Source organism: Mesocricetus auratus, unplaced genomic scaffold (genome assembly GCF_017639785.1).
Source record: "Mesocricetus auratus isolate SY011 unplaced genomic scaffold, BCM_Maur_2.0 Super-Scaffold_100021, whole genome shotgun sequence".
NCBI lineage: Eukaryota > Metazoa > Chordata > Mammalia > Rodentia > Cricetidae > Mesocricetus > Mesocricetus auratus.
The window spans coordinates 11281830-11309752 of NW_024429202.1; the positions used below are offsets into that span (position 1 = coordinate 11281830).

At 42.5% G+C, this 27923-nt stretch overlaps 1 protein-coding gene and 1 long non-coding RNA gene across 2 annotated transcripts in view; one reads left to right on the plus strand and one right to left on the minus strand.

Annotated features, from left to right (window-relative positions):
• Positions 1–27818, minus strand: LOC121133276. The gene is made up of 4 exons (XR_005870092.1): positions 27650–27818; positions 8457–8725; positions 1326–1443; positions 1–820 (listed from the first exon to the last, which is right to left on the minus strand). It is a non-coding gene; the product is annotated as an uncharacterized LOC121133276 (long non-coding RNA).
• The window catches only part of Opn5 (opsin 5), a 50053-nt gene that overhangs the window by 9277 nt on the left and 12853 nt on the right, over positions 1–27923 (plus strand). Inside the window, exons 3-6 of the mRNA XM_021228543.2 lie at positions 1634–1804; positions 5296–5630; positions 18013–18254; positions 21379–21436. Coding sequence (XP_021084202.2) covers positions 1634–1804; positions 5296–5630; positions 18013–18254; positions 21379–21436 — 806 coding nt within the window. The remainder of the gene's footprint in view (positions 1–1633; positions 1805–5295; positions 5631–18012; positions 18255–21378; positions 21437–27923) is intronic.

Here is a 27923-nt window from a genome sequence, read left to right on the forward strand (position 1 = left end):
CTTTCATACATATATATGTATACATATTGAATATATTTTGATAATACTTGCTTCTCCATCACCCTCTCTCATTCCTGCATCTTCCTCACTAATTCATTACCCTTCCCTAATAGCCTCTCATCTGCTTTCATGTGTTTTTTTTTTGCGTGGGTTTCAGTGACTTTTATTAGGGTTGCTTACAGAAGCATGGTCACCTTACCAGTGTACCCCACTAAAGGATATTCCTCTCCCTTCCTCAGCAACCATTAAGTAACTATCATCTTCAGGGAGAGATGGGCACCCATGAGCCCTTTCCTTCCCATAACAGGGTGCTGACAGGCCTAGTACAGTCGAGGACAGCTCTGTAGTCACACCTGCTGTGAGCTCAGGAGTGTGACTGTCTTGTCACGATGTCAGCATGTCCTATGCTCCCCATCCCTTCCTGCCACTCTTACATTCTTTCTGCTCCATCTGAGTTGTTTTCTGAGAGAGAGACAGAGAGACAGAGAGACAGAGAGAGAGAGACAGAGAGAGAGACAGAGAGAGAGAGGTTTGACAGTCTCTCAACAGCCATTTATTCTCAACACTTTTTCCAGTTGTCTCTGAAGTCACCACTCTTAACTGCAAAATGACATTTCTCTGGCCAGAGCCGACAGTGGCGCTAGTCTATGGGCAAAAACATAGTTATTTAAAAGGCACATGGCATCTCCTTAGCAGGACAACAGCGGTAGCTTCTTCAGGACTTCCCAAGCCACCTGCTTTTGATTGGGTTTACAGTTCCAGATGTGAACTCTGCTTCTGCAGCAAGCTTCAGATCCCATCAGAACATAGGTGGTGACTCCTACAACAGTTGTGGTATTATTCATTATTGCACAGGGAGACTCATGGTATTATCATTGAACATATCATCTACAGCTGAGTAGGACTGGTGAGGACAATTGTCTCCCAGCAGTCTGTGGAGGATTACCTAGCATGGAGGAAACTTTTTGCCTGGTTCTAGCTTGATCACTTTTATGTCTATGACTGAGACCTATTATGTCTTCAACAACAGGGTTTTGTTTGTAGTGGCCACCAATGAGCTGTCAGAATGTTACTAATCTATCAGGTTTGCATAGCGAAGTGTGTGTGTGTGTGTGTGTGTGTGTGTGTGTGTGTGTGTACATGTGTGAAGATGTAAGTTTCTGTTCCTCCTGGTCCTGAAGCCATTTAGCACCAAATAAACACATAAAGGCTTATATTAATTACAAACTGTTTGGTCGATGGCTCAGGCTTCTTATTGACTAGCTTTCCCTTAATTATTAACCCATTTCTAGTAATCTAAATATTTCCACATAGTATTGGCTTACCAGAGAATGCCTGGCATCCTGTCTCTCCGGTAGCTACACAGTGTCTCTCTGGAGGCTCCTCTCTGTCTTCCTCTTCCCAGCATTCTCCTTGTCTGGTAGCCCCGCCTATACTTCCTGCCTGGAGTCAATCAGCATTGATTCATCAACCAATAAGAGAAACATACATTCACAGCATACAGGACATCTCCCATCTCATGTGCATACTCACACGTTGAAGTGTGTCTGTGGGGAGGAAGGGCCAGGTGAATCGAGTGAGCGAATGGAGATAATGGCAAGGAACTTCCTTTGACATCTGTTTGGTAATCTAGTTGTAGGCAAGCCGTTCACCATCATCTCTTGCTTCTGCCACCGCTGGGTGTTTGGCTGGTTTGGCTGCCGCTGGTATGGATGGGCTGGATTTTTCTTTGGCTGTGGAAGCCTTATTACCATGACTGCTGTTAGCCTGGACCGATATCTGAAGATCTGCTATCTGTCTTATGGTAAGTTGGAAGGTTCCTTGTTCCCTGATAGTGAAATCTAGATGGCTTGAGAGTTAGAGCTATACAGATTTTGCACAGTAAACAAAGGTTATTAATAATGTCAGTGACCAAGAATACTTCTATTCATAGCCTGTCTTGTTCTACTATAAACTTTGATTTGACCTATATCGATGCATGTTTCCTTTAGTACTACTTTTATAATAGTGCCTATAGCTTTTAAATGTCTCACCTTTTTTTGTATGAGGTATGGAAATGTCCACCACATTTCCCCATGCAAAAAAACAAAAACAAAATGCATGAATGTGGTCAGGTCTGGGGTTCTTAGCTGATGGCCTGCTCAGTTTTCATAATTATAAGAAAAGTTGTCTGTGATTCTCCTCCAGGACTCAGGTCCCCACGTTTTTCAGAGATGGGGAATTCCAGAATGTTCTCCAGGGTTAGAGAGCCATACAGATGTTCCCTCCTGAAAGGACACACACACTGAAATACTGATCTGCTGATCTCTTTTGGGGTTGGTAGGTAGAAGAGCAGCTCCTAAGAGGACTGCTGAGGCAGCAATGATGGAGTTTTCAGAGTCCTGCGCTTTCAAGATTAGATTATTCTACTAATTCAAGTTTGAGTACTTTTGGTTCTGGGGAATCCTTGGAACTCATTGAACCAGAAGGAGAAAATTTGGGGGCACTTAATTTTGATACTGAGAAGCAGACATACCCAGGAAGTGGTTCTGACTCCCTTCCCATACAGCTGTTGGACTGACAACTGGTTAGGCAGAATGGCTAAGGCCATGGGACAGAGTCCAGCCAGCAAATCGACGTGGCAAAGAAAGTTTTCTTTGTCACTTAGAGTGTTGATAATCCGATAGCACTGAGACTCTAAAGGAGACAATGGATGGGTCAGGAGGAGGGTAGTTGTAAATGTCTTCATGATTAAAAACACATTAAAAATTGTATCCTTCGTAAACATCTGAAGCTTCCAGTAGAAACAGCCTGGGTCAAAACTGCACAGCTTGGGTGACATCGGAGTCTAACTCTTACCACAATCTTGTTTTCTCTTTAGCACAACAAGCTGAGTTTTAATAAAACTCTTTGTAGACAAGAATACAGAAAGTTTAACTCCCTGGGAGTATTTGAGGAGTACTAAACCTTGATGCCTGTTTTAAAATATGTCATCTTGAGTTTAAACTTTGTATCAATTAAAGAGAGGTCATTATGCTATTCACCACCAGAGTCGAGCAGGGCAAAAAACTGTAAGAGAAATGTGTGTATTATCTAGATTCTTCTAAGATTGACCCTCAGTGATATTTCATCATTTAATCTGATTCACTATTGGACCACCCACACAGTGTTCTCTAGCATATTGGAATTTAAAAGGTCACTTGGGGATATGCAGACCTTCCCACCATGTAATGCTATATATATAGTCATCCCCGAGAGATGACCGTTTGGCCCCTTGAATAATTCCAGTGACCAGTGACGGGGAGCTTACTCTTGCACAAGGCAGCCCATTCTCTGATTGGTCTGCTCTCATTGTAACAATGTTATTCCTTATATTGAGACAAAACTGCCTCCCAGTAACCTCCGCCCATTGGTCCTAGTTCTGACTGCTGGAGCAACACAGAACCCATCTACTAATCTCCTCCCTCCTGTACTTGACAGCCTTTCACCATACTGGAATGTAAGTATCAAAGCATCTCACTAAGTAACCCTCACTCTCAATGCTTACCCGTATGCCTATGCACATCCTTATGAATATATGTTCATGATCTCTGCCAGTGTCTGATGCGTTATAATGGATTACCAAGAGCTGACAAACCTTTGTGGCTACCTGATCGCTACCCTTCTCCGGTTGGTCTTGAGGAAGCTTTGTACTTCATGGTGTGTAATATCATGTATTGGAGAAAATGCAGACAACTGAGCATAGAAGCGATTTCTTCTGTTTTTTTCTTAGCGATCACACACACACACACACACACACACACACACACACACACACACTCTCACATCTCAACCACACACACAGGAGTAAATGTTCGCGTTCATAGTTTGCAAAACTGACATTATTTCATAACATTAAACTTCATCAAAACCTTGAACTGAAGACTAGGGATGTAGATTGTGAGAGTGCTTGCCTAGGGTACACAATGCCCTGGTTTCTACCCCCAGCACCACAGAAGTTAGGCACGGTGGGAGGGTACACTTGCAATTCCAGTTCTTGGGAAATGGAGATAAGAGGATCAGAAGTTCAAGACATCTTTGCTACACGGCCAATTTGAGGCTAGCGTCGGCTAGAGACCGGGTCTCAAAATAAATAAGCAAGAAAACAAAGAAGCCAACTACAAACCCATAAACAATGTGCCAGCACAACGTCCCCTTTCTGGTAAGAATGGCCAGTGTTTAGAGAGGCAACATGACACACTGATCCCCGGAAGAATTGCCATCCTAGCGACTTAAATTTCCCTTGCCTAGAACGGAAGCAGACTCAGCGCTTGTGGGAGAAATCTTATTCCATGTCTTTTTATATTTCTACCCTGCGACTGTGCAACCAAAGCAGCAAGGAGCCACTCCCGTGGCCTTCCTGCAGTGTGACAAGCGAGGTATGAACACTTCCATGGTGACTGCTACGGGCCTAGCTTTGGTGACTGTTGAGCTTTGGGAAATGATCACTAGTTATGTATTTTTTTTAAATTTACAATTAAAAACATTTTAAATTACTGCAGCGTTTCTTCGTCTTGGAATTCTCTTTCGGTTAAGAAACTAGTGTTGATACACAGAGCTCTGCCCCCCCCCCCCACGCCAACCTTCTTGAAGATTTTTTTTTCCCCCAGAGGTACTTTCACAGCATGTGTGACAACCTAATAAGATTGCTATCCTCCCACCATGGCTGTGTGTGCTTGACTGTCCCATAAGTAACAACAACAACAAAAAGTCTGCATGAATTTCCAAGCACGGTCACCTATCCCAGTGTCACAACACAGGGACAGGATCAAGACCCAGCAACCCCACACAGCCAGTTCTTAGGCAAAGAAGGGGTGTAGACACACAAAAAGTTTTAGGAATAAGGGTGTTTGGAAGACACGACCAATCCTTTGTGAATTCTCACCTCCTGGGAAGGAGTCTCCTTTCAATTCTTGGACCACTTGCTAACATACTCTTGAGATGTTTTCCCAAGCTCCTCCATTGTCTTCAGCGTCCTTTCCTTCTTTTGATGTCTGCTTCCCCCATCCCTGTGTCACTTCTCCCTCCGGAAGCTCCTAGGTGCCTAGAGAAAACTGTCCCTGTGAATTCTCTTCAAATTGCATCTTCCTGGACAAAGGCTCCAGCTCTGGAACTTTCCCTCCCTTGACTTCGCTCTCCCCCAGGCTTCAATTATCTGTCCACGTCTCCCAGAATTCAGTGGAATAAATCTTTGGAGATGGAATTTGACTTGTCCAGGGGAGGTATATGGGTGTAGGGCAGGTTCCATGCGGGTAATGCTTTTTTTTCCACCTCCAGGGGTCTGGCTGAAGAGAAAGCATGCCTACATCTGCCTGGCAGTCATCTGGGCTTATGCTTCCTTCTGGACCACCATGCCCTTGGTGGGCCTGGGGGACTATGCACCCGAGCCCTTCGGAACCTCATGCACCCTGGACTGGTGGCTGGCCCACGCTTCAGGCGGGGGTCAGGTGTTCATCCTGAGCATTCTCTTCTTCTGCCTCCTGCTCCCAACGGCTGTGATTGTTTTCTCCTATGCGAAGATCATTGCCAAGGTGAAGTCCTCTTCCAAAGAGGTAGCTCATTTCGACAGTCGGATCCATAGCAGCCATGTGCTCGAGGTGAAACTGACCAAGGTAACTGCTGTCCCTTTATACAGACGTGGTTTCTGAACAGTCAAAACGTCAAAGGGTGAGAGGGATAGGGACTGTTGGGACCAGGAAAACCTAGAATTACTATTGATTGTTTATGTCCTTCTGAATTTTGTTAGGGCTTATGTAAGCTACTGCAGTCTCTTCTGTTCCCTAACTCACACCACACAAATATCTACCAAATTAGAATCATGGGTTCAGTGGGGCTATTTTCTCAAATGGAATCTCTCTCTCTCTCTCACTCACACACACACACACATGCATATGTGTATCAATCATGACACGTAATACTTCACAGTTTGTAGCATTTTGCTTGGACTCTGGTGAGCATTTGAAAGACATCCTACCGTCCACACTGTTTATTGAAGAAGTTTATCACAAATTGTTCCTGAAAGGGTTGGCTTTTTTGGTAAGTGTTAAAGGACACAGTTGGTAGTTCTTTAGATGTTGTGGTAAAAGGAAAAAGAACATGGAATTTGACAACAGGTAAGGGTTTGAATTCCATCACAAATATTGCCCTGTTTGTAACCCAGCAATAGACAACTAGCTTCTTTTTCAAATTAATTAATTGATTGACTGATTTTTTTACATTGTGATTAAATTATATTATCCCCTCCCTTTCCTTTCTACCCTGTAGCCGCTCCCATTTCCTTTCCCTCAAATCCCCTCCTGTCTCCTCTCACTCTCAAGTTAAATATAGAAAAGCAAGTTGCTAAGTCCATCTTTGTTCTTTAAAACCCAGCTTCTTTGAGTCCCGATCCTCAGTGTGACATCTGGGTCTGGAAAATCGGCTCAGCAGTTAGGAACACTGGTCTTGCAGAGGAACCAGGTTTGGCCTCCAGCATCCACACGGTGGCCAACAACTCCTGTGACACCCTCTTTTGCCTCCTCAGGTACCAGGCATACTCAAGCTGTACATACAAGAAGGCAACAGAAACACACACACACACACACACACACACACACACACACACACACACGCATGCATGAAGTGAAATTAAACTTAGATAGAAAAGCAGTGTACTCCATGATGTCTGTTATACACTTACATGGTTTTCATAAATTTCTATTGAAGGAAGAAGAAACAATCCCCCAGGGCCCTTTATCCGTCCCGAGGAGTCCTTTCCTCCAGCCTTTGCCCAGGATAGCCCAACTTCCCACTCACTCGGAGCTTCCACTCTGCACAACGCCAATGGGCTAAAGGCGTGCAACTTCAGGCCAAGAATTTAGCATCAAAATAAGTTCATTTTCTGTATCCTCTTAAGTCTTTCTATCTGGGTTATTGTCTTGATCTGATTTCATCTACCAAACTATGAAATGGCATCTGTCTATATATAAACTTGTCAGCTTCTCTAATCATTCTTTTTTATGATTGACCCCCTATTCGTCTGTCTCTATCTCCCAGGTACAAGAGTTATAGGCATACTCTACCATGCCCAGCTAAGCTTTAATTTTTATTTTGATACCAAGACTCCAAAAAATGAATGTTTAGTTATTACTTGGGGCAAATATTTCTGCTGGTAGAACCATTGACACAGCGCAGTGACCCTCTGTGGCTCATCTAACAAGGGGGTACTGCTGTGGTTGGAGGACAGTGTCAGAAAGGGCACATCAGTGTTTCGAACATTGTTATGCCAAATACCTCGGCATTCCTGATTTATTCTTTACCATCCACAAGTCACCTATTACGTCCAGACTTGTAGTTAACACAGGCCCTGGATTTCTTTTACTGTCCCTTTTATTATCATCAAACGCCCTCCTTAATTGTCCCTGGATGATGCAAGCCCCTTTACTGCAGGGCACCAGAGAATTTGGCATGTTGCCTTTAGTGGTGACTGTCATACTGAGCCAAGTATTTATCTCTCTTTCTTTGTAAGAGAATGAATGAAGTCCAGGCAAGTGTTACATCCCCTTTGGTTCCGCATTCCACAGCCCAGCACTTGCTAGATGATAACCACGAATGGCTCCATTGAATACATGATTAAGGCGACCTAATTACCTTGATAACTGTGATGTGGTCCTTTGACTCCTAGTTCGAGCAACTCTTTCTTTGGGACATTTGGCTTCCATTGGTTCTTTCCTTTTCCTTGAGAAACATCTCCAAGCTGTGAACTGTTTTTCCCTAGGTGACTGCTTTCATTGTTTCATCTATGGATTATTAGCTGCCAGTGAGATGTCAGGTTCAGGGCGGAGTTTCCCTATGTGGCTGCTAAGGGCAGTTAGTAGAAACACTTGCTCTTTTTTTAAAGCCAATTATTTATTTCTCTTTGTTCTCTCCAGCTCTTCCAAGCTGAAAGGCCACTTCTCAGAGAAGGATTTGAACATAGAGTTCAGGTCTTTCCTATTACGTTTCGCTGAAATACGATTACTTCTTGGGCATTGTCAAGTCTTTAATTAACTTGCAAGAACACACTCTTCTTGTGATTGCCTGTTGAGTATCCTTCTTCGCTGGCAGTCACTAGGGGATAGCCTGCAGGGGATCCGCATCCTTCCATCACTTCATGTCCCCAGAACCCAACACTTTGCCGCCAGCACGCTAAGTGCCTAATATGGATTTTCAGAAGGAAAGAAAAACTAATCCAGAGAGACACAATAATAATAATAAAAAAAAGAATTCCAAAGCAGTGGTCACTGCCAATTTTTCCACTAGCCCCATGAGAGGACACACACTGACAACGTTTGTTATTGATTTTGGTCGTCAGTGTCTGAATTCTGTGCTGTGTAGTCTCCAGCATTTTAATCGTTTTTGGAGGAGTTGGGGGGAGAGCTATGTGGCACAAATTAAACATGCAGAAAAAAACCAACACTTACCCTCCTGTCGCCAGCCATCTGCCACGGGTATCAGGGTCTAGTTAGGGCAGGTGTAGGGTCAGAGCTCTCCTGACCCAAAGAGGTGTGTTCTAATCAGAATCATTCAGTGCTGCGGCTTGAGTCACCATTCCAAGTTACTGCCTGAATCTGCATCATTTGATGAGTTCTATTCCACTTGGTGGAAGTCAGTGCTGTGATTTACAACCCAGACTCTGGTCTGAGCCACCTTGGGAAAACCATTTAAGGTGTCAGACTTCAGTTTTTCTCATCTGTGAAAGGGTATGAGAAGAGAGAGAGGGAACATAAAACCAAATGATGTCATCATTGACTTCAAAGCCCGAATTCTGCCAACATGGCTATTCATGTTGGCTCATTTAAAGGCCTGTTGTGGGGTTGTGGGGCTGGAGAGATGGCTCTGTGGTTAAGAGCACTACCTGTTCTTCTAGAGGTCCTGAGTTCAATTCCCAAAAACCACATGGTGGCTCATAAACATCTAGAGTGCAATCTGATGCCCTCTTCTGGCATAAGGTCATATATGCAGATAGAGCTCTCATACATAAAATAAGTAAGTAAATCTTAACAATTATTCTACAAAAGGCCTGTTGTGGTAGTTTGCCAAAAGTTATACTAGCTGATCCCTGTAGCTACTTCTACTCTAAGCAACAGTGTCCCATCTAGGGACCTTGACTCACTTATAATGAACATATCTCCATTAGGTCCCTTATGCTTTTGAATAGGCACTTAAAATTCCCTGTTCATTAGGTCAAGACATTGCTTAGTCTGGGGATATCATGTTCAGTTTTAGTCTTAAACTCCCAAACACAGATGGGCAGGATGACATGACCTAATTTGTCTCCTCTCTTTCAATCTCGGGGTTTGCTTGTTTTTAGAGTAGCGGTATTTTAAGGTTTGAGAAAATTGCAACTGGAAAGTGTGGAATTCTATTTTTTAAATTTTTTAAAAACATGAGCTCATATTTTCTGCTTGGATCCTAGCCAGGGCTAACAGATGGCAGGTGCCCCAAAGATTCCAGAAAAGTTTCTTTGCAAGTTTGTGGAAGAGGGTGTGAGACAGTTGACCTCAGTTGTCACTCTGTGGGTAAACCAAAAGGAACTCAAAGCAGGCAAGCTTAGGTTGTTGAATGACTTAAGCTTTTAGAAGGCGACCTGAGAGCACAGGTATCCTTGCTCTTGCTTTTACACATGTGTGAGGGAACAGAGGGACAAAAAGTTATGGCAATAGTCAGGTTTCCCATGTTCCTACTTATTTTCTTCCTCGCCCCCTTCTACTTTTTACTTTTTTTTTTAAGAATATACTTTATAGTATAGGCTGGCCTTTACTCCCTCTGAATATATATATTGGTTTTTCAAGACAGGGTTTCTCTGTATTGTTTTGGAGCCTGTCCTGGAACTTGCTCGGTAGACCAGGCTTGGTCTCGAACTCACAGAGATCCACCTGCCTCTGCCCCCCCCCCCAAGTGCTGGGATTAAAGGCATGTGCCACCACCACCCGGCAGTTGAAACCAATATTGGCCTTTGAACTCCTGGGCATCCTCCTGACTGCTAGGGTCACTGGTGTGCATCCATACTGGCTTACCACTTTTCTGCATTTTGATAGTATCACTTAGTGACAGGCATATTCACACATGGAAGGCAGCTGTCTCAGAAACGGCATTATCGTCTTTTAATCTAATTTGCACTGGCTGCGGCCAAGTGTATGCGCTTGCTAAGTAGACCTCTGATAATAGATCTTCATCTTTTCATCCGGTACTTAGGTCAATCACACACTCTCCTGCAGTGGACAGCCCCCCCCCCCTCCACTCCCTTCTCTCAGTGCACTGATTTCACCCCAGTCACCGAATTGGCATTGCCATCACTTGTTTGGTGATGTAATTCAAACATCGATGAAGGGTTCATTCCATTTCCTTGGCCCCTTCTTCCCGGCCTTTCCTTTCACATCAAGTCTATGGCCTTCTCCCATCTATTTCATTATTCAGTGAAGCATGCAGCTAAAGCCTGACTCAGATCTGGGCAAAGGAACTTGGTGGGAGGAACTGGACTCCTGAAATCGCTCTGCATAGAGCGGCAGAGCTTTTGTTCTTCTTAGAGACTGTGGGGTTAAATGAGGATTGAGACCATGGAGAGACACAGCAACTCACAGCCACAGACGCTGTATCCTTCTACCATATCCCTCACATTGAGAGGATGGGACCCCTCCTTCCTTAGAACCCCTTGCCTGCTCTGAAAATTCAGAGTCACGTGTAACTTCAGTTATTTAAGCTCAGCCACATTACTTTATGACTCTGCTAACTAGTTAGTCCACTGGCATTGAGCACACATGGGCAATATTACTTTGTAATAGTTACTGCCAACTAGAGCTGGGGAGTACTGACATCCTTGGGTCTTCTGCAGTGCAGACTTATTTAAAAATGAACCGACTTGCAGATGTGTGATTCTTTTGTACAAGCTAAACATGAATTCTGTGAATTTCCTCCCACAAAACTGTCTAATTTAAGAACTGGAGGTTTTAGTGCATTGTCAGTGAACCAAGAAGCAGAGATGGGAGTGAAGTCATTAAAAAATAAACAGCCTAGGACGGGTTCTGGTTTCTGGGGCCTCTGCTAGCACTGGCTTAAGGATATCTGGGAAGTAAATGCTAGAAAATTGAAATGAGATTGGATTGGGTAAAATAAGGAATGAGCCAATGAAGTGTTTAAGCCCAGTCCACGCTCTGGAAAAATGTCATGAAGGTTTCAGAAAGTACGTGGCAAATATATTAGAAAGGTTTAAACATTAAAACATTAATTAATTTAGTTTTTTGTGGTGTGTGTGTGTGTGTGTGTGTGTGTGTGTCCGTGTCCATATTTATCACATAGCATGTATGGATGTCAAAAGACAGCTGCAGGAATAGGTTCTCAAACTCAGGTTGTCAGGCTTGGCGGCAAACACCTTTTCTCTGTTATCTCTCTGGCCCAGATTTAGTATCTAAATGATAGGGATTTTATGTAATATAATTTAAAGTGAGATCAAAGGAAATGGATGTGCCCTGGGTCCACACACAAACACCATCCATTCCACACATCCCATCCTCCCCCTTCTTTGTGTTAGACTTGACAGAAGTCCCACAGTACTTAATGGGCTGTGTAAAAACAAAACAGACAAGCAAAAAACAAATAAACAAGCAAACAACAACAAAACCAAAAAACCCATAGTATATCCGGGTCTTCTGTATCTTTTAAGAATAACATAGTACAAATGTTATAAACCTTTCTTGTTCCTATTGCAATCCCCATAAAAGTAGAAAATACCTATTTTTTTGTCAATGACTTTGGCAGCAGTACAGAAAATGGCATTCAAGATGGCATAAAATCATCTTGTGACTCACTCTAAAATAAAAAATGGCTGTTAACACAAGCTTTATTTTTGTAGCTGGTGTTTATTTGGGAATTTAGAAAAAAAGGGAGCTCACTGTGTACTTTGGGGCATCTACTTTTTATGAGCAAAAGCCACACTAAACCAAACAGAAAGGACTCCTGGGTAGGTTTCTGTGGAATTATGGGAAAGCAAGTTGAGAGAGAGAGAGAGAGAGAGAGAGAGAGAGAGAGAGAGAGAGAGAGAGAGAGAGAGAGAGAGAGAGAGAGAATGAGAGAGAGTGAGTCGAGTGAGTTATGATGGGTTAGAAGTGTTGAGCACAGAAATGCAGAAGCGTGGTTGCGGGGCCCTCAAGCAATGTTCTGGCTCCTTTGGTTCATCTATTGGGGATTCAGGGTCTCTGAAGAAGGAATAAACTTAGCATTACTGAGGCTTTTCTTGCCTGCCATTAGTTTTGAAATTCTAGTTTTAAAATTCATTATTTTTGAAATCATGTGTGTGTGCATTTACCTGTGTGTTCATATGTGCAGGTGAGTACAGGTACCCATAGCAGTCAGAAGAGGCATTGGTGTCTCTGGTGCTAGAGTTATAAATGTACAAATGGTTGTGAGTGCTGGGAATTGAATATGAGTTGTCTCTAGTGTAGGCTGCTCTTTCTCACCAGCTTCCGGAGCCTTGATATTTTTTTTTTTTGGTATTTACGAGACAGGGTTTCTCTGTATTGTTTTGGAGGCTGTCAGTCCAGCCCGGCCTCAAACTCACAGAGATCCGCCTGCCTCTGCCTCCCGAGTGCTGGGATTAAAGGCGTGCGCCACCACCACCTGGCAAGCCTTGACTTTTTTTTTTATATATTTTTCAGTTTAAATTTAGATAAGAAACAAGGTTGCTTCAAAAGTCAGTTCCAGGTCCCTCTCCCTTTCCCTCCCCTCCTCCTATGCCCTCCCCCCCAACCCCCCCCATTATCCTCTCATTTCCCCAGGGAGGGTGAGGCCCTCCATGGGGGTGTCCATAGTCTGTCATTTCATACAGGGCAGGGCCTAGACCCTTCCCCAAGAGTTCAGGCTGAGAGTGCACCTCACATTGTTGGATGGGAGTCCAAAGTCCGTGTGTATACTCGGGATGGGTACTGATCTGCTGCCCAAGGCTCAATAGATTACCTAGGCCTCCTCACTGACACTCACATTCAGGGGGTCTTGATCAGTCCCATGCTGGATTCCCAGGCTGATGCCTGGGATTCAGGAGTTAACCTTTGTCTGGTCAGCTGTTTCTGGGGGTTAAACCAGCCCAGTCTTTTTTTTTTTTTTTTTTTTTTTTTTTTTTTGGTTTTTACGAGACAGGGTTTCTCTGTATTGTTTTGGAGGCTATCGGTCCAGCCCGGCCTCGAACTCACAGAGATCCGCCTGCCTCTGCCTCCCGAGTGCTGGGATTAAAGGCATGTGCCACCACCGCCCGGCACCAGCCCAGTCTTAATCCCTTTGGTCATCAGTCCTCCCTCTCTGTTACTGGCTTTCTTGAGTTCAGCTCAGTACTTAACCGGAGGGAGTCTGCCTCTTCTTCAATCAGCCACTAAATGAAGTTTCTGTTTCCCAGACTCTCTGGCCATTGGATTGTAAAGCCTTGACATTTTTGATTGAAGTTCTGTAACCTCAGATTTTAGAACAAATTTTCCAATCTCTCTCTCTCTCTCTCTCTCTCTCTCTCTCTCTCTCTCTCTCTCTCTCTCTCTCTCTCTCTCTCTCTCTCCCTCCCCCGCCCCGTCTCTCTGTGTGTGTTTCTGGTGATGGAGCAGAGCACATGATAAACAAGTGTCCAATCCCTAAACTCAGCCTCATGCGCCATCCTTACACATCTCACAAAGGTGGATTTCCATGGCAACACATCTCACATCCATGCTGCTCCTTAGGTCACAGATAGGCAAGTTTTGGATCATTTCCTGTGTATAATAATTACATGCCTAATAATTCATATGGAAATGCACATGCTTATGTATATGCTCATACAAGACACATACATGCAAGCTTTATTATCAGAAAAATAACATCCAGCTGTGCCACTTAAACAAAAGAGCGTCTATAAATATTTTAACATGTTTGTACACGTTGGGCCTCCCTCCCTTTCATAGCGCATTGTGACCAGCATATCAGGAATGATTGTTATTTTTTGAAGTCAAATGATGGGAGGAGGAAGCAATGAGACCTTTATTAATACCATTCTTACATCCAAGATTTGAGAAAACTCAGAGATAAAAGTGAGGATTGCTAGATCTCAGAGACAAATCTGATTAAGACTCTCATTCCTGTCTCTGTAGTCAGGGGATTTCAGTACTCCTATTGGTCAGATTTGAGTCATGTGCTACCTATTATGTCAACTTAAATTAAATGAATGCAGACAAACAAAAGGGGAAGCATGCCACAGCGCTAATTTAAATATAGTTTCGTTATTTGTCTCACCAGAAGAACAACAGTGTAATGACACTTAAAGTTAGTAATGAAATAGCTCACTTAAAATAAAAACCAGAGATTGGACTTCATTTCCTAGGGTTAGTGCTCTCACTGAAAATCCTGTTTAGACATTTGTCTAAACAAATCTGTTAAGAGTAGAAATTCCAAGCGGGCAGGGAGGTGTCTGCTCGTCCTTTCTGTGCCCTTCACATGAAACAGATTCTGTTCATAAACCTCTGAGAGCTGCCGAGCAGGTGGTGCTAAGAGAAAACTCCGGAACACATTTTTACAAAACCCTGAACGCACACATGCGCTCTGTCCTCTCAGCCTCACCTCCCTGAGCAGCTTTCCCACATCTACATGACTCGCTCCTTTGTAGATGTACAAACTCCATTCATATATGGGCCACTTTCCTTAGAACATCTCTCACTACCATCACTTCAACGTACCCAAGTGCAGCATCTGTTCAACATTCTTCACGAAGCTCTTAGTTATTGCAATAAGAAACAAACTTGTTCTCTTCTGAGCTGGCACCACCAAATAATAGCCATGCTCTCTTTTCATTTATACTCTAGAGGGAGACAACTCAGGAACTTGGGTATGTTAGGATGTCCCATAGCACCCAATTTAGTGTCTTGTCCAAAGCATTTGGTAAAACTATTAGTTGACCTGAATTAAGACAACCTGTTAGGATTAGCAGCTATAGGGACTAGTTAGGGTTACTCTATTAAAGGTACTGAATTTGGGATGGTGAAAACTCGGAAGGGCGTTTTATAGTATACGTCTATTATGTTTCTTTTTTTAATTTAGAAACAATCATTTTACATATCAGTTCACCCATTCCCTCTCCCTCCCATCCTCACATGCTCCCAACTAACCCCCCAAACCACCCCCACCCACTCCCCAAGGACGATGAGGCCTTCCATGAGGGATCATCAAAGTCTGTCACATCATTTGGGCGAAGGTCTAGGATCTCCTCCTTGTATCAGGCCTGAAATAGTATCTCTCCATAGGGAATGGGCTCCAGAAGTCCATTTGTGCACTAGTGATAAATACTGGTTCCACTGTTAGAGGCCCCATAGATTTCCTAGGCTTCCTAACTGGCATTCACATTCAGAGGGTTTGGTTCTGTCCAATGCTGGCTCCCCAACTTTACTACTGAGGTCCTTGTGCTCTCACTAGCTCAGGTCAGCCGGTTCTGTAGGTTTCTCCAGCACAGTCTTGACTCCTTTGCTCATCCAGTCTCCCTCATTAAAACTGGATTCCAGGAGTTTGGCTCAGTGCTTGGCTGTGGATCTCTGCTTCTGCTCCCATCAGCTACCGGACGAAGACTCTAGGATGGCAGTTAAGGTAGTCATCACTCTCATTATAGGGGAAGGGCATCAAAGGCAGCCTCTCCACTACTGCCTAGATTCTTAGTTGGGGTCATTCTTGTGTATCTCTGAACATTTCCCTAGTGCCAGATTTCTCTTTAAACCTATACTGGCTCCCTCTATTAAGGTATTTCTTTTGTTGCTCTCCTCTATTCCTCCCCTGTCTCAGTCTTCCTGATCCCCCTTGTTCTCCCCCTCCTCTTCTCCCCTTCTTTTTTTCCTCCCTCCCTTCCCTCTCCCCCCTTGATTCCAATTTGCTCAGGAGTTCTTGTCCCTTTCTGTTTCTTTGGGTCCCTTTCTCCTTTTGTAGAGTCCTCCTTGTTTTCCAGTTTCTCTGGTGATGTGGATTGTAGGCTGGTAGTCCTTTGTTCTATGTCTAAAATCCATATATGAGTGAGAACACATCATGCTTATCTTTCTGTGACTGGGTTACCTCACTCAGAATAGTTCTTCCAGTTCCATTCATTTGCCTGTGAATTTCAGGATTTCATTTTGTTTTCCTGCTGAGTAATACTCCATTATATAAATGTACCACATTTTCTCCATCCATTCCTCAGGGACATCTATGTTTCTTCCAGGTTCTCACTATTACAAATAATGTTGCTATGAACATGGTTGAATAGATGTCCTTGTTGTATGAATGTGCATCTTTTGGGTGTATGCCTAAGAGTGGAATTGGGGGATCTTGTGGTAGACTGATTCCCATTTTCCTGAGGAACCACCATACTGATTTCCAAAGTGATTGTATGAGTTTGACTCCCACTAGCAGTAGAGGAGTGTTTCCCTGCTTCCACATCTTCTCCAGCATAAACTCATTGATGTTTTTTATTTTAGCCATTCTGATAGGAGCAAGATGGTATCTCAGAGTTGTTTTGAGTTGCATTTCCCTGATAGCTAACGATGTTGAACACTTTCTTAGAAGTTTCTTTCAGCCATTTTAGATTCCTCTACTGAGAATTTTCTATCTAGTTCTGTACCCCACATTTTAGTTGAATAGTTTGGTGTTTTGGTGCTGGCTTCTTGAGTTCTTTGTGTATTTTAGAAATCAGCCCTCTGTCAGATGTGGGATTGGTGAGATCTTTTTCCATTCTGTGGGCTGCTGTTTTGTCTTGTCCTTTGCCTTACAGAAGCTTGTCAGTTTCAGGAGGTCCCATTTATTAATTATTGATCTCAGTGTCTGTGCTACTAGTGTTATATTCAGGAATCGGTCTACTGTACCAATTCGTTCAAAGGTGAGGGTCTCTAACAGCTTCATAAAGTTGTTTTTAAGGTCCTTCTCTTCTGCTTCATCTGTGCTGGGATGTTCAGTTCTTGCTGGTGTAGAGTCCCTAGAATCTGGTGGTGTCATATTGGTCTTTCTGTTGTTGAATGTGTTTTTATATTGTCATCTTCCCATCCCTTCTTCCAGTGGGTGCTGGTGGGGTCTCTCCATCTCCTCTTGTCTCCCAGTGAGTGTAGGTGGTCCAAGACTTGGATGTCAGCAACTCTGGAGGTCCAGGGTCTCCTGGTGTTCTCCTCACACAAAGGACAAGGGGGGCCAAGACTCAAGCTCAAGCTTAAGCTGAGGTCTTAGGGGGGCCAAGACTGTGATGTAGGCAGACTCTGGATAGTCCAGGCTGCTGGGGTGGGTCCTCTATAAGCAGAGCAGATCCAGGAAGTTCCAAGGAGGGGATGGGGGGAAGTTGGGCCTAGGTGGAACCCAGACTCACCTCAACCAGAGGGTGGAGGGGGGTCAAGCTCTAATTATTGTTTGGCCTGAAAATTAAGAAGTTATTTTAATTTTGTGAGAGAAAATCACATTCCATATTGCTTTGGCTGAAGCTCCGCAACCTCTTTTTTTCTTTATATTTGGAAAATTTCTGTGATTTGAGCCTCAAACTTGTGAAAAACTTGAACCAGAAGAAACAGCATTGAATACAAATCTCTGAAGAACGTGCATATTAGAATTTCAAACCAGGGTAACACTTCTCAGTTTCCTGAGGCAAATGGAAATGATTTAAGATCTCATCAAGATGAACTTATTTTCTGTCAAGTCTTTAAATTAATGTGGGTTGAGAACTCCGGCAAGCTCAGGAGAACTGGAATCATTTTGTTATGATCTCTTGGCCCAAATGTGAGCCAAATTTGACAACTATTATAGGGCTATAGTTTGGGTTGTTGGGTACTTTTGAATTCTAAAGTGGAGATTGGCTAGGATGCGGCAAATGGGATGAAGAATTGTGCCCAGTTCTCAAAAGTCATTGAGAAGCAAACTGTGGTCAAAAGAGGGCTTTTTCGGAGTGAAGGACTTACCCCTCCTTCAGCCCTGTCACTCTCCCTGGATGGTTCATGAGTTCTCCTGACTCTGCTGTCTCTTACTTTCCTGTTCCAGGTGGCAATGCTGATTTGTGCTGGTTTCCTGATCGCCTGGATTCCCTATGCAGTGGTCTCTGTGTGGTCAGCTTTTGGAAGGCCAGGCTCCATTCCCATACAGCTCTCTGTGGTACCCACCCTCCTTGCCAAATCTGCAGCCATGTACAATCCGATCATCTACCAGGTTATTGATTACAGATTTGCCTGCTGCCAGGCTGGTGGTTTGAGAGCAACGAAGAAGAAGTCTTTGGAAGACTTTAGGTAAAATTCAGAAACTGGAAACGAATTTTATTTTCTTCGTCTTAAAATGAGGTGGCAGCTTAGGTAGACACTCGGGTTGGAGCTGAGTTCCTGAGGGGCTGGGTTAAGAGGGTTTTGTTTTCTGTTCATCAAAATTCCAGAAACCAAGTCATCAGATGTGTATGGGCTGGATGATGAGTAGATACCGGGAGGCATTCTGGTTTTGACCTGGAGCAAGCAGGCGCCAGGTTGTACACATTGGAGCAATCACTATGTGTCAGTGGTTGTGAATTTCTTTTGAGGGGGATTAAATCCTTATCAGTCCAAGAACACTGTTCTATGTGGCATTGATAAAACAGTAAACTCTTGCGAAAGAATTATTGATCACTGCTGTTTTTGGGGGTATCAGCACATTCTTAGCTAAAATCAAAGGTCAGGCAGAAGTGAGGGAGAAAGTCGATGAACCCACTCTCTTCTCTCTGTTTTCTCTATCAGAGTCGTTCAGTTATGTTCTGAGAGAGAGAGAGAGAGGCTGTTCTCTCTCTGTGTCAGATGAAGAAATAGGATCAAGTAAGGCTATGACTGGGGAAGCCGTTTACCTTTACGTAGCCAAAAGGCAGCGTGTTAGGAATTGTCACCTCAACATTGGCCTTTTTCATGTATACCGTTTCTGCTGCACAGAGAATGAGAGAGTCTGAAGCTCCAGAACTATTTTACCTAAAGGTCCAATACTCAGTGAGTAAAGAGATAGGAATCAAGGAGTTGGGTGGTCTCCTGTATCCAATCAGAGCCTTCCTTTGGGTAAAAAGTGGAAAATATATGTCAAGCCATTGTCCAGACTGAGGAGGTAGGGAAGGCTTCAGGCCTCCAGTCCTCTTAATTATTACTCGGGGACAAAGTATTATGCAACACTTCTTTCTTTTAATAAGAGGTATTAAAGATCACTTTTTTTGTTTTCTGATACTCTGCCTGACCACATAACAGCTGTCTTGAGCTTTAATATTTTTGCCTAATGAGTACATGATCAAATAAAACAATCATAAAAGTATATAAATGAATGACAATGTTGTCATTGTTGCTGTGACAAAGGGACAAGATCTGCAATTTGAGATGGAGAATTAGTTTTTTAGGCAGCCATTTACAGGAGTCCAACTTTTGAGGGGCCTACATATTATTTGCTTAGAGCTTAAGACTGAGATGAGCTGATAACAGGAAGTTGTAGTGACTGAACAAAAGGATGTACGGGAAAGGCTTATGTGGCAAATGTGGGTGGCATTTCACACTGTTTTTAGTTGATGTCTTCTCTTTGGAGATGAATGGTTGGAATGAAAAATGAAATAAAAAAAGAACAAATACATTGCAAATGCTAACATCCATATTTATGAAGTAACAAAGCTTTGTCCTTTCCAGTTACTGGTCCTTTATTGTGAATGCAGGTAGAGAGAATCATTTTCACAGAGGATTTTGTGAGAAAGCAACGGGATACTTCTGTATTCAAAAATGAGAACATGACAGGGATGACTGGAGGGACACTGCACCTAGCTCAGAATTTTGCTTAGGACTTCTCTGTGATTTACACACTTACTCACAAGTGCAAGCAGTACAGAATCTTCGACATTCAGCAAGGGAAAGAGGGACAGGAAGTGACTTTGGGGCACAAGCCTTTAGAAAATCCAGCCAGGCAAGAGATAGCTCGGTTCACTTGTTCTCATTAAACATTTATGTGAACTACAGTGACTGTTTTTCTGAGGTGAAGTAGGACTCTTCCATTTTCCTGAAGTTCCTGCTGCTTCTGGGGTAGCTGACATCAGGGCTGAAGCAGTGAGGAGACCTTGGACTCCACAGGCTGCAACGTCTTCTGGGAAGCCATTTTGAAGAGGTGTTGGCTTTAGAAGTGTCTGAGCCAGAGGGTGGCAGAAGGGTAGAAGTTGGCCCTCAGAGTTTTTCTCAAATATAAAAAGAATAGAATGAGTTCTTGTTTACCTTTGTGTTGTTAAGAGCCACAGTGCTCCTAGGGTGAGGTGAGATGATGCGAAGTCAGTTCAGGACAAGTCCGTGCATGGAAATGAGATTAGCTGATGATATCTTTGCTCCTTTTGCTTCAGAGGTCTGAAATGTGTTTGCTTTGAGGAAGAAAATATTTGCATTCTAGCAGGAAAGCTGCTGTGTAGAGCATGAGCTTGTGAAAATAAATTTTGAGATAATTTTAACAGTCCTAGAAAAGTAGAACTGAACCTTCCACAGCCAAGTTCTCTGAAGTTTTGGCAGCAGGGATGAGCCAAACAACAAACAAACAAAAAAGACCCCAGAATTCCAAACACAGAGAAGAGTCCTGCTAAATACAGAGAAGAGTCTTGTTTGAACCGCATTGCACTCCTTACTCTGGTGTCTAGAGATAGTCTCTTGTGGCTGTGTACTTGAGATACCTCAGGAAGACTGAAAACTTCACCAGAGACTGGTCCGGGCTGGGCCTGAGTTTCAGCATTTGGCTGACTCACTCACTCTTCCAGGTGATTCTCATCACAGCCATCTTTGGAAGCTGCTGAAGCAGAGGCCAAGAAAGGAAATAGAGAGCAGACCTATAGACTTTTCCTCAGCCCCCATAGAGACCTACAAGGTCATCGTGGGCTGATGACGAGGGGTGGGGGGAAGAGACTTCAGTTTCTTGGGTAGAAACAATATCCAAAGACTAAGCGGGTTGTGCTGTAAAGGATGGACAGATTTCCCATTTCTAATGATGCCACGAATGAGTGCAATTAATTATAGCTTTCACAACATAAGGAATTTGTTGTAGAGAAGCAGCCTTTCTGTAGAAAGCTTTGCCCAAGAGATTATTTTTTCATTTTGAATATTCTGGATTTTTAGTTAGTTTTCTTCTCTTTTAAGCTGAAATTCTACATGCATAGTGCTTTTTCACAAGTTGCTTTTATTTATTTTTCCTACCACTTGATACAAAACAGTTTCTTTTAACTTTTGAGAATTCTACAGATTTAGACAATATATCTAGATCACATCTATGTTCTACTACCTCAGGCATCTCCAAACAAGAAGAGATGCTAGGTAGGTAAGCTGTCATGATAACATAGTCACGAGTGTGTGGATGTTCGTATCTATATGCATTTCCTTGTTTCTTCTCTGTTTCCAGGCTGCACACTGTATCCGCAGTCAGGAAGTCTTCTGCTGTGCTGGAGATCCATCAAGAGGTATGAAGATGGACACAGCATCACTCATGGACACACTTATTCACACACTTGCCTTTCCACTGTTCTTAACATTCAGTCGTGGCTTCACTCTTGTCTTTATATTATATTTTTATATTTTGTATATTCCCCCTCTTTTTCGTGAAGCCAGGGTTTGTTGGGAAATTGCAAATGGAAACTAGGCTAGGACTTTCTAAATATTAGGAAGGAAATGCCTGATACTCTTTTTTTCCTTATGCCAATCCTATCCCATGCCAAATAGGATTTGTCTAAGATTTTAAGAAAAAATGTTTACAAGTTTTATTTATTAGGGTACTGTTTTACTTATACCACCATGACATCTTTATCATCGTCATCATCACCATCAACCATCATCATCCTCTTCATTATTTCTTAGTGTAGGGCCAGGGATGATGTGCCTGGGGTTGACTTAGGCGGTTGATCACCGGGGCAGTGTGGGGCCATGGTAACTTGGTAGGCAACAGATTCTCACAGCTCTCCTCTGTTGGATAAGGGTCGAACTTTTTGTTGGTAGTGATGATTTGGAGATATCAAGGGAAATCAGCTTTGTCTAAAAATCCCGAATACTTTTCTTGTGTCTCTGAATTTGAATGCAAAAATAATTCCCATTGATGGCAATTTCATTCATCTGTGGTTCATTAGGTTCTAGCTGATTAATTACAGTGAATGGGTTAGGGCATTCCTAGCTATCAGTACCTAAGGAAGGCGTTTAGCCTTAGTACTGTTTGTAAACGTTATTTCTTTTCTTTGCTTGCTCTTTGTAACCTTAGGTTTTTTTTGTTATTGTTCATTTTATCTTCATGAGTACCCTTTGAAGCCCAAGGTTAAAGAGTATGAATGAGAACGAAGGATTTCAAAGACATATTTGTGCCCTTTAAATACTAAGGCGAAGAATGAGGCATGCAAATACTAGGTGCAGATAGACATTTGTTTCATCATTGCCCATTTGATTTTCTCTCCTTATCTGAGGAATAGGCCCAAGCAGGTATCCTCCATGCATCTGCCTTCTGTCTACCTCCAAGTCTACTGTGAGCACAGCCTTGTTCATCAACCTTGTTTCTATGCTTCTGATAACTTCTAGGGAGAAAAGCAAGAAGTGAGTGGCCTCCCCCCAGCACTGAGGATCTAGTTACTCCTTGCATTTGAAGGTTTATAGAGAATCAGTCAATCCCAAAAGGCTCAGCCTTGTGTGTTTGATGCCTTCAGCTCTACTGTGTTTATTTTCCTTGAGGGTTGCAGTAGGGATGGAGGAGGAGTTTGTGCATGTTATTGGCTTCAGTTAAGTGTTAAGTAGATGCAACAGAAGGAGCTATGTGACTAAAGCAAAGGTTAGGATCTCTGCCTGGGACTCAGGGTTACTAAATTAAGACTGAGCAAGGACACAATTGTCATTAGAAGGGAGAGGCCAGCTGCTCCTAGACAGATGTGTCATTATAGAGATGTGAGAATGAGGAACCTAGATGGAAGGGGCACAGGTTTGGAGCACAGACCTAGACTGCCCGGGTTTGCATCCTAACTCTGTGCCTTTGGGAAGCTTGCAAAGTGGGCAAAGGAGACAATAGTATCCAAATATGTTGTGAGATGTGGATGACTGAATAGGAAAAGTCCATTCAGCATCCTCCATGTTAGCGAGGATGCACTCCCAACATAGAAACAGTTGCTCTTATTATTAAAGTAGGTGGCGATGCTTGGTAGAGAAGTGGGCAACAATTGTTGTGAACAGATTGGGAAGTTGTAGTGTTTGCAATGCCTAGAATTACCAGTCTGGTGGCATGGTGGATGGTGGGTGACTTGGTGAGGATGGGGGGGTCATGACTGTACATTCACACATGGATTTGGGACTTTTGTAAAGAAATTATAATTTACGAAATCCTGGATGAAGGGATGGCAATGGCCACAGAAATGAAAACATAGCTTTCAAATGTCTAAGGAAGTAGGAGTCATTTTGGTAGTTGATTGAGTGATTACAGAAGAGATAAGATTGGCTTTGGGAAATCTGCTTGGGAAGTAGTGTGGATAAAAAACGTGCTGATTTTTCAAGAGACCAGAAAGGATTAAGGCAAAGGAGGTGTTTGAGGAGGCAAGTTTAGATGACAGGAGGGGAGACTGGAGAGCTAAGACCGCTCGCTCTAGTGTAGTCTAACAGTGAATTCTAATATTGACCTTTAAAGGAATCCCTAAATTTTGTAAAGTGTACACTCTCATTTATTAACTAACCGAATAGTGGACTTTAAAAATCATGTATGGAAAAGGATTAGCTTAGTGAGGAGGGAAAATAGAGTTTCAATACTAGGAGCTTTGGGGAAAGATTCTAGCATTCATTTCTCCTACCAACATGGAGTATATGATTTAAATCCTCTGTGCTCTGCTTATATAAGTTTCTGTGATACCCTGGGAGCTGGAAGGAACTAGAATTATCACCAGTATCGGTAGAGTAAAGGAGACGTGATCCTTGGGGAAGAATGCAGGAAGAAATCGGGTTATTGAGGGTTGGCTCACCAGCCTCTCAGAGAAGTCTTCCTGAACTGGTGTTGCTTTTCCCAGGCACACAATGGTGTAGGGAAACAAACTTTGTGCAGTTACCAAAGGCTTCCTTAGTTTTCTTTTTTGTTTTTTTTGAGACAGGGTTTCTCTGTCTTGTTTTGGAGGCTGTCCTGGAACTTGCTCTGTAGACCAGGCTGGCCTGGAACTCACAAAGATCCGCCTGCCTCTGCCTCCCTAGTGCTGGAATTAAAGGCGTGTGCCACCAACGCCTGGCCTTAGTTTTAAATTCTAGCTGAATCTTGTGCTGCTAGTGTGCATGCCTGTGTTACTAACACCCAAATCTTTGAATGGACTGTTCATATTGTTTGAATTTTTAATAACTGATTCAGTAGGTGACCCTTAAAGGGTACTTAGAAGTTAAATGGTTGGAATCAAATGGGTAACTATTAGGCTATGTTTTAGGAGAGACCTGGGAACATGGAGTAGACTGTTAAAAGGAGACTATGAAATCTTAGATATCTGGTTTATTTATTATCATTATTGTTATTGTTGTTATTATTAGTGACTCTTACTAAATATCCAAGGCTGGCTCTGATAACCTCACAGCTCTTTTGTGTTGGAACTAAAGCCACCATGTCCAGTCAGCCCTTATTTTAAATTGCATCCTTTCTATGGGCAGTCATTTAAATATAGCTGACTACATTAAAAAAGAATGGATAAATGAATTTATAGAAAGAGATTGAGAGCTTAAATGCCCTATGAACTTGAAAATTTGATATTCAAGAATGTTGGCAAAATCCCCAAAAGTATTTCAATTAATTTCAGAGGAAGGCAGTGGGAATGCATTTTGTAGCAAAACTCCATTTGATCATTCAATGCAATTTTCTTAAGAATCAAACACTAAACTTATTTACAACTTGGTTGGTTAACTACATACTTCCTTCCACTTAATTTTCCTTGAAAAGCTTTTGATAATCTACAGTGATGTGAACCAGATTCTGAAGAGCTATAGTTCTGTTAAGTCAGTGCAAATGAGGAGAAAAGACACAGTCAAGGAGCATGAGGGAGGTAAATTGATAGCAAATGCTGTCTTATATCCGGAAAGACTAGAAGGTGTCAGTATGATGGTAGGTTCTCTATAAACCAAAATACCAGAGGGCATCCTGTGAAGATACAGGAAAAGGCTAGTGACATAGCATTCATCAGCTTTGGATTAATATTTTTTGATGCGATGGAGCCAGGTCTTACTGCCCAAAGGATCAAAGTGGTGACCATTATCCATTCCTCTTTATTTTGATTAATATGCATCAATTGTACATATTAATGGAGTTCAATCAGATATGCCAATACATATATATACAGCAAACATTGATAAATCATGCCCCTCTTTATCCATTTCCTCTCCCTTACCAATGGCTAGTTATCACTATTTTACAATCAGGTCCACTTTTCTTTTAACTTTCACACATGAGAGAATACTTAACTTACTTAATTCAATGTAATATACTCCAATTATAGCTAGCTTGTTGCAAGTGGTGGGATATCTATCTTCTTTACAACTAAATAATATTTCATGTGCACAGCATACCCCTTCCAATACATTGTCTTTATCTATTCACCTGTCTACAGGTACCTAGGTTGTTTCCATATTAGGAAATTGTAAATGGATTGTAAGATTCTTGTGAAAAGGTGTCAAAAGGCAAGATCTTCAAAAGTTATGAGGAATTCAGTAAGAAAGCATCGTCAAAAGCATGTTCTCAGTCAGCACCAGCAGCCTAAAACCACAAGGTGTTAGTGTATTCTGTAGAGAAAACCCTTGCTCACCACTGTGGCTATTGTGAACTTGAATATTTTGCTTTTTAAAGATTGCACAGCTTCCAAGATGTATACTCACAGGTCATGGCAATGCATGGAATATATTCTTGAGATTATTCTACTGCATAGACTTGCATCTTAGGTGATCTTTCTCAGTTACGTTAGATGTAGTTCATTATCTCCGGTCTCCACTGCTCATGTCTCAAGTGCCATCATGAGATTTGCAGTAGACAGATGTATATCACATAAATTTAAAACATAGCTGAGAGAAAATTCACTCCACAGTGCACAAGGACTTCACTGCTTCTATTTTGTTTTGCTTTCAACATTGGCCAACTCTACCTAGGTAAATATCATATCCACTCGTTTACTCTAGCTAGGAGTTTTTATTATGTGTTTGCAATCTACAGTGACCTGAATGTTTTAGGAGATATGAAAAGAGGTGTGTGTGTGTGTGTGTGTGTGTGTGTGCTTTCAATCTTTTAGGAATTGAGTGTGAGCATCAGGAGATATTGATAACTCTCTGTATATTTATACAATATCTAAGTCTTTCTATATGTCTATATTATGTATATTTGTATCATCAAACAAATGGTCACAACCATAGTAGTTTCTAGATGAGGCCCTCTGGATGCCATAAGAGTTTGATGTTTGAACTTCATGAATTAGTTTTCTTCCCCAGAACACAACAAAATGAGGCTCACCGAGTGATGTGAAACCCTGCAGCTTATACATTTTTTCTTGAAAACAGAGATAGAGCATAGGAAACAGAGCGTAGTATTTCAGAGCACAGTTTGGGAATTAGCCTTACCTAACACCAAACATATGTCACCCAATAGGTGTGTGGGTAAATTACCCTATTTTTCCATGTCCTCAGTTGTTATAGCTAGTGAATAGGGGCAGTCGTACATCACTATAATTTGTCTTAAATTCATGCAAAGTCTGCAAGATTCTTAGGAACCTTTGTGCTCTTTGAAAGGATAAAATAAACAGAAGTGTCTAGTGTATGGTCTTTATTAGAAGAACTAATTAATCAACCTACACCAGGTTGATAGGGATAGCATGAGCTCTTCTAAATGTGCTAGAGGTTGTCTGGATCCTGGAGATCAGGAAGACTCTCACTCTTCCCGAGAAGGGTAAAAACCAACAGGAATGTGTGGAAATCCTCCCACAGGGCATCACTAGTGTTAGGCCTTGGACCAGACAAGACGTTTCCTGTATAATCTGCACTCAGGGTACAGGAAGTGTGTCAGAGGAGGCTTGGTTCATTCCGGTCAGAGTCTCCAGCAAAAATAAAGGGGTTGGACCAGTGAACTGTGTTTCTGTAACACGTTGAGTGGAGAACACCATTCCCTACCATAAGTGCACATGGGGAGGCACAATCAGAAACTTTATTTGGTGTTCAAGGTAGTTCAGAAATTCTCACTTATCTCTGCTTCCTATCTGGAGAGTATACTTAAAGCAGAGAGAAAACTGGGCCTGTGGTATGTGTCTGTCCTCTCAGAAATCAAGAGGTTTGTCAAGTTTTGTGCTAGCCTGGGATTTATACTGAACATAAAACAAACAAACAAGCAAATGGAAAATCACCAAACAACAGCAGAGTACAGCAGCAGACGCTTCTTTTGAAGGACTGTGCAGGGACTTTAACCTGTCAGTTTCTACGACAGTGTGATTTAAATCCTTGTCATCTGAAATGCCATCTGCACACTAGGATTTGTGTGCTTCCTAAGAGCTGGTTGTAACTGTAGAAACAGGATTGGTGATTGACTGACCCAGGATCTGTAACTTAATAAGGAGACCTGGGTGCCCATTGGCATTGGTTAAATCAATGGCTCTCTTAAGGACAACATGGCTCTAAGACTTGTTCCACTGTGTGTGGTGACAATTAGTACTTACCTGAACATCTCAGCCGAGCGGCAGGTGTGTAAGTCAGAGGGCTGTCATGCTGAAAGCGTTGCTGGAGCCCAGGGTCAAGGGACAGAAGAGCATCAGGTGTCTCGGGAGAACCTTTGTGAAGACCTTTGCAGAAGACTGTAGGCACAGTCTAATCACCTCCTCACAGAAGCAGGGAAGGGAAGAGTGAGTTGCATGTGTCAGCATTTCTTCATGTATGGTTGTGTTAATGGGGATTTTCTACTGCTCTGAGCTCATTTGCTCAGAAAGGATGTTT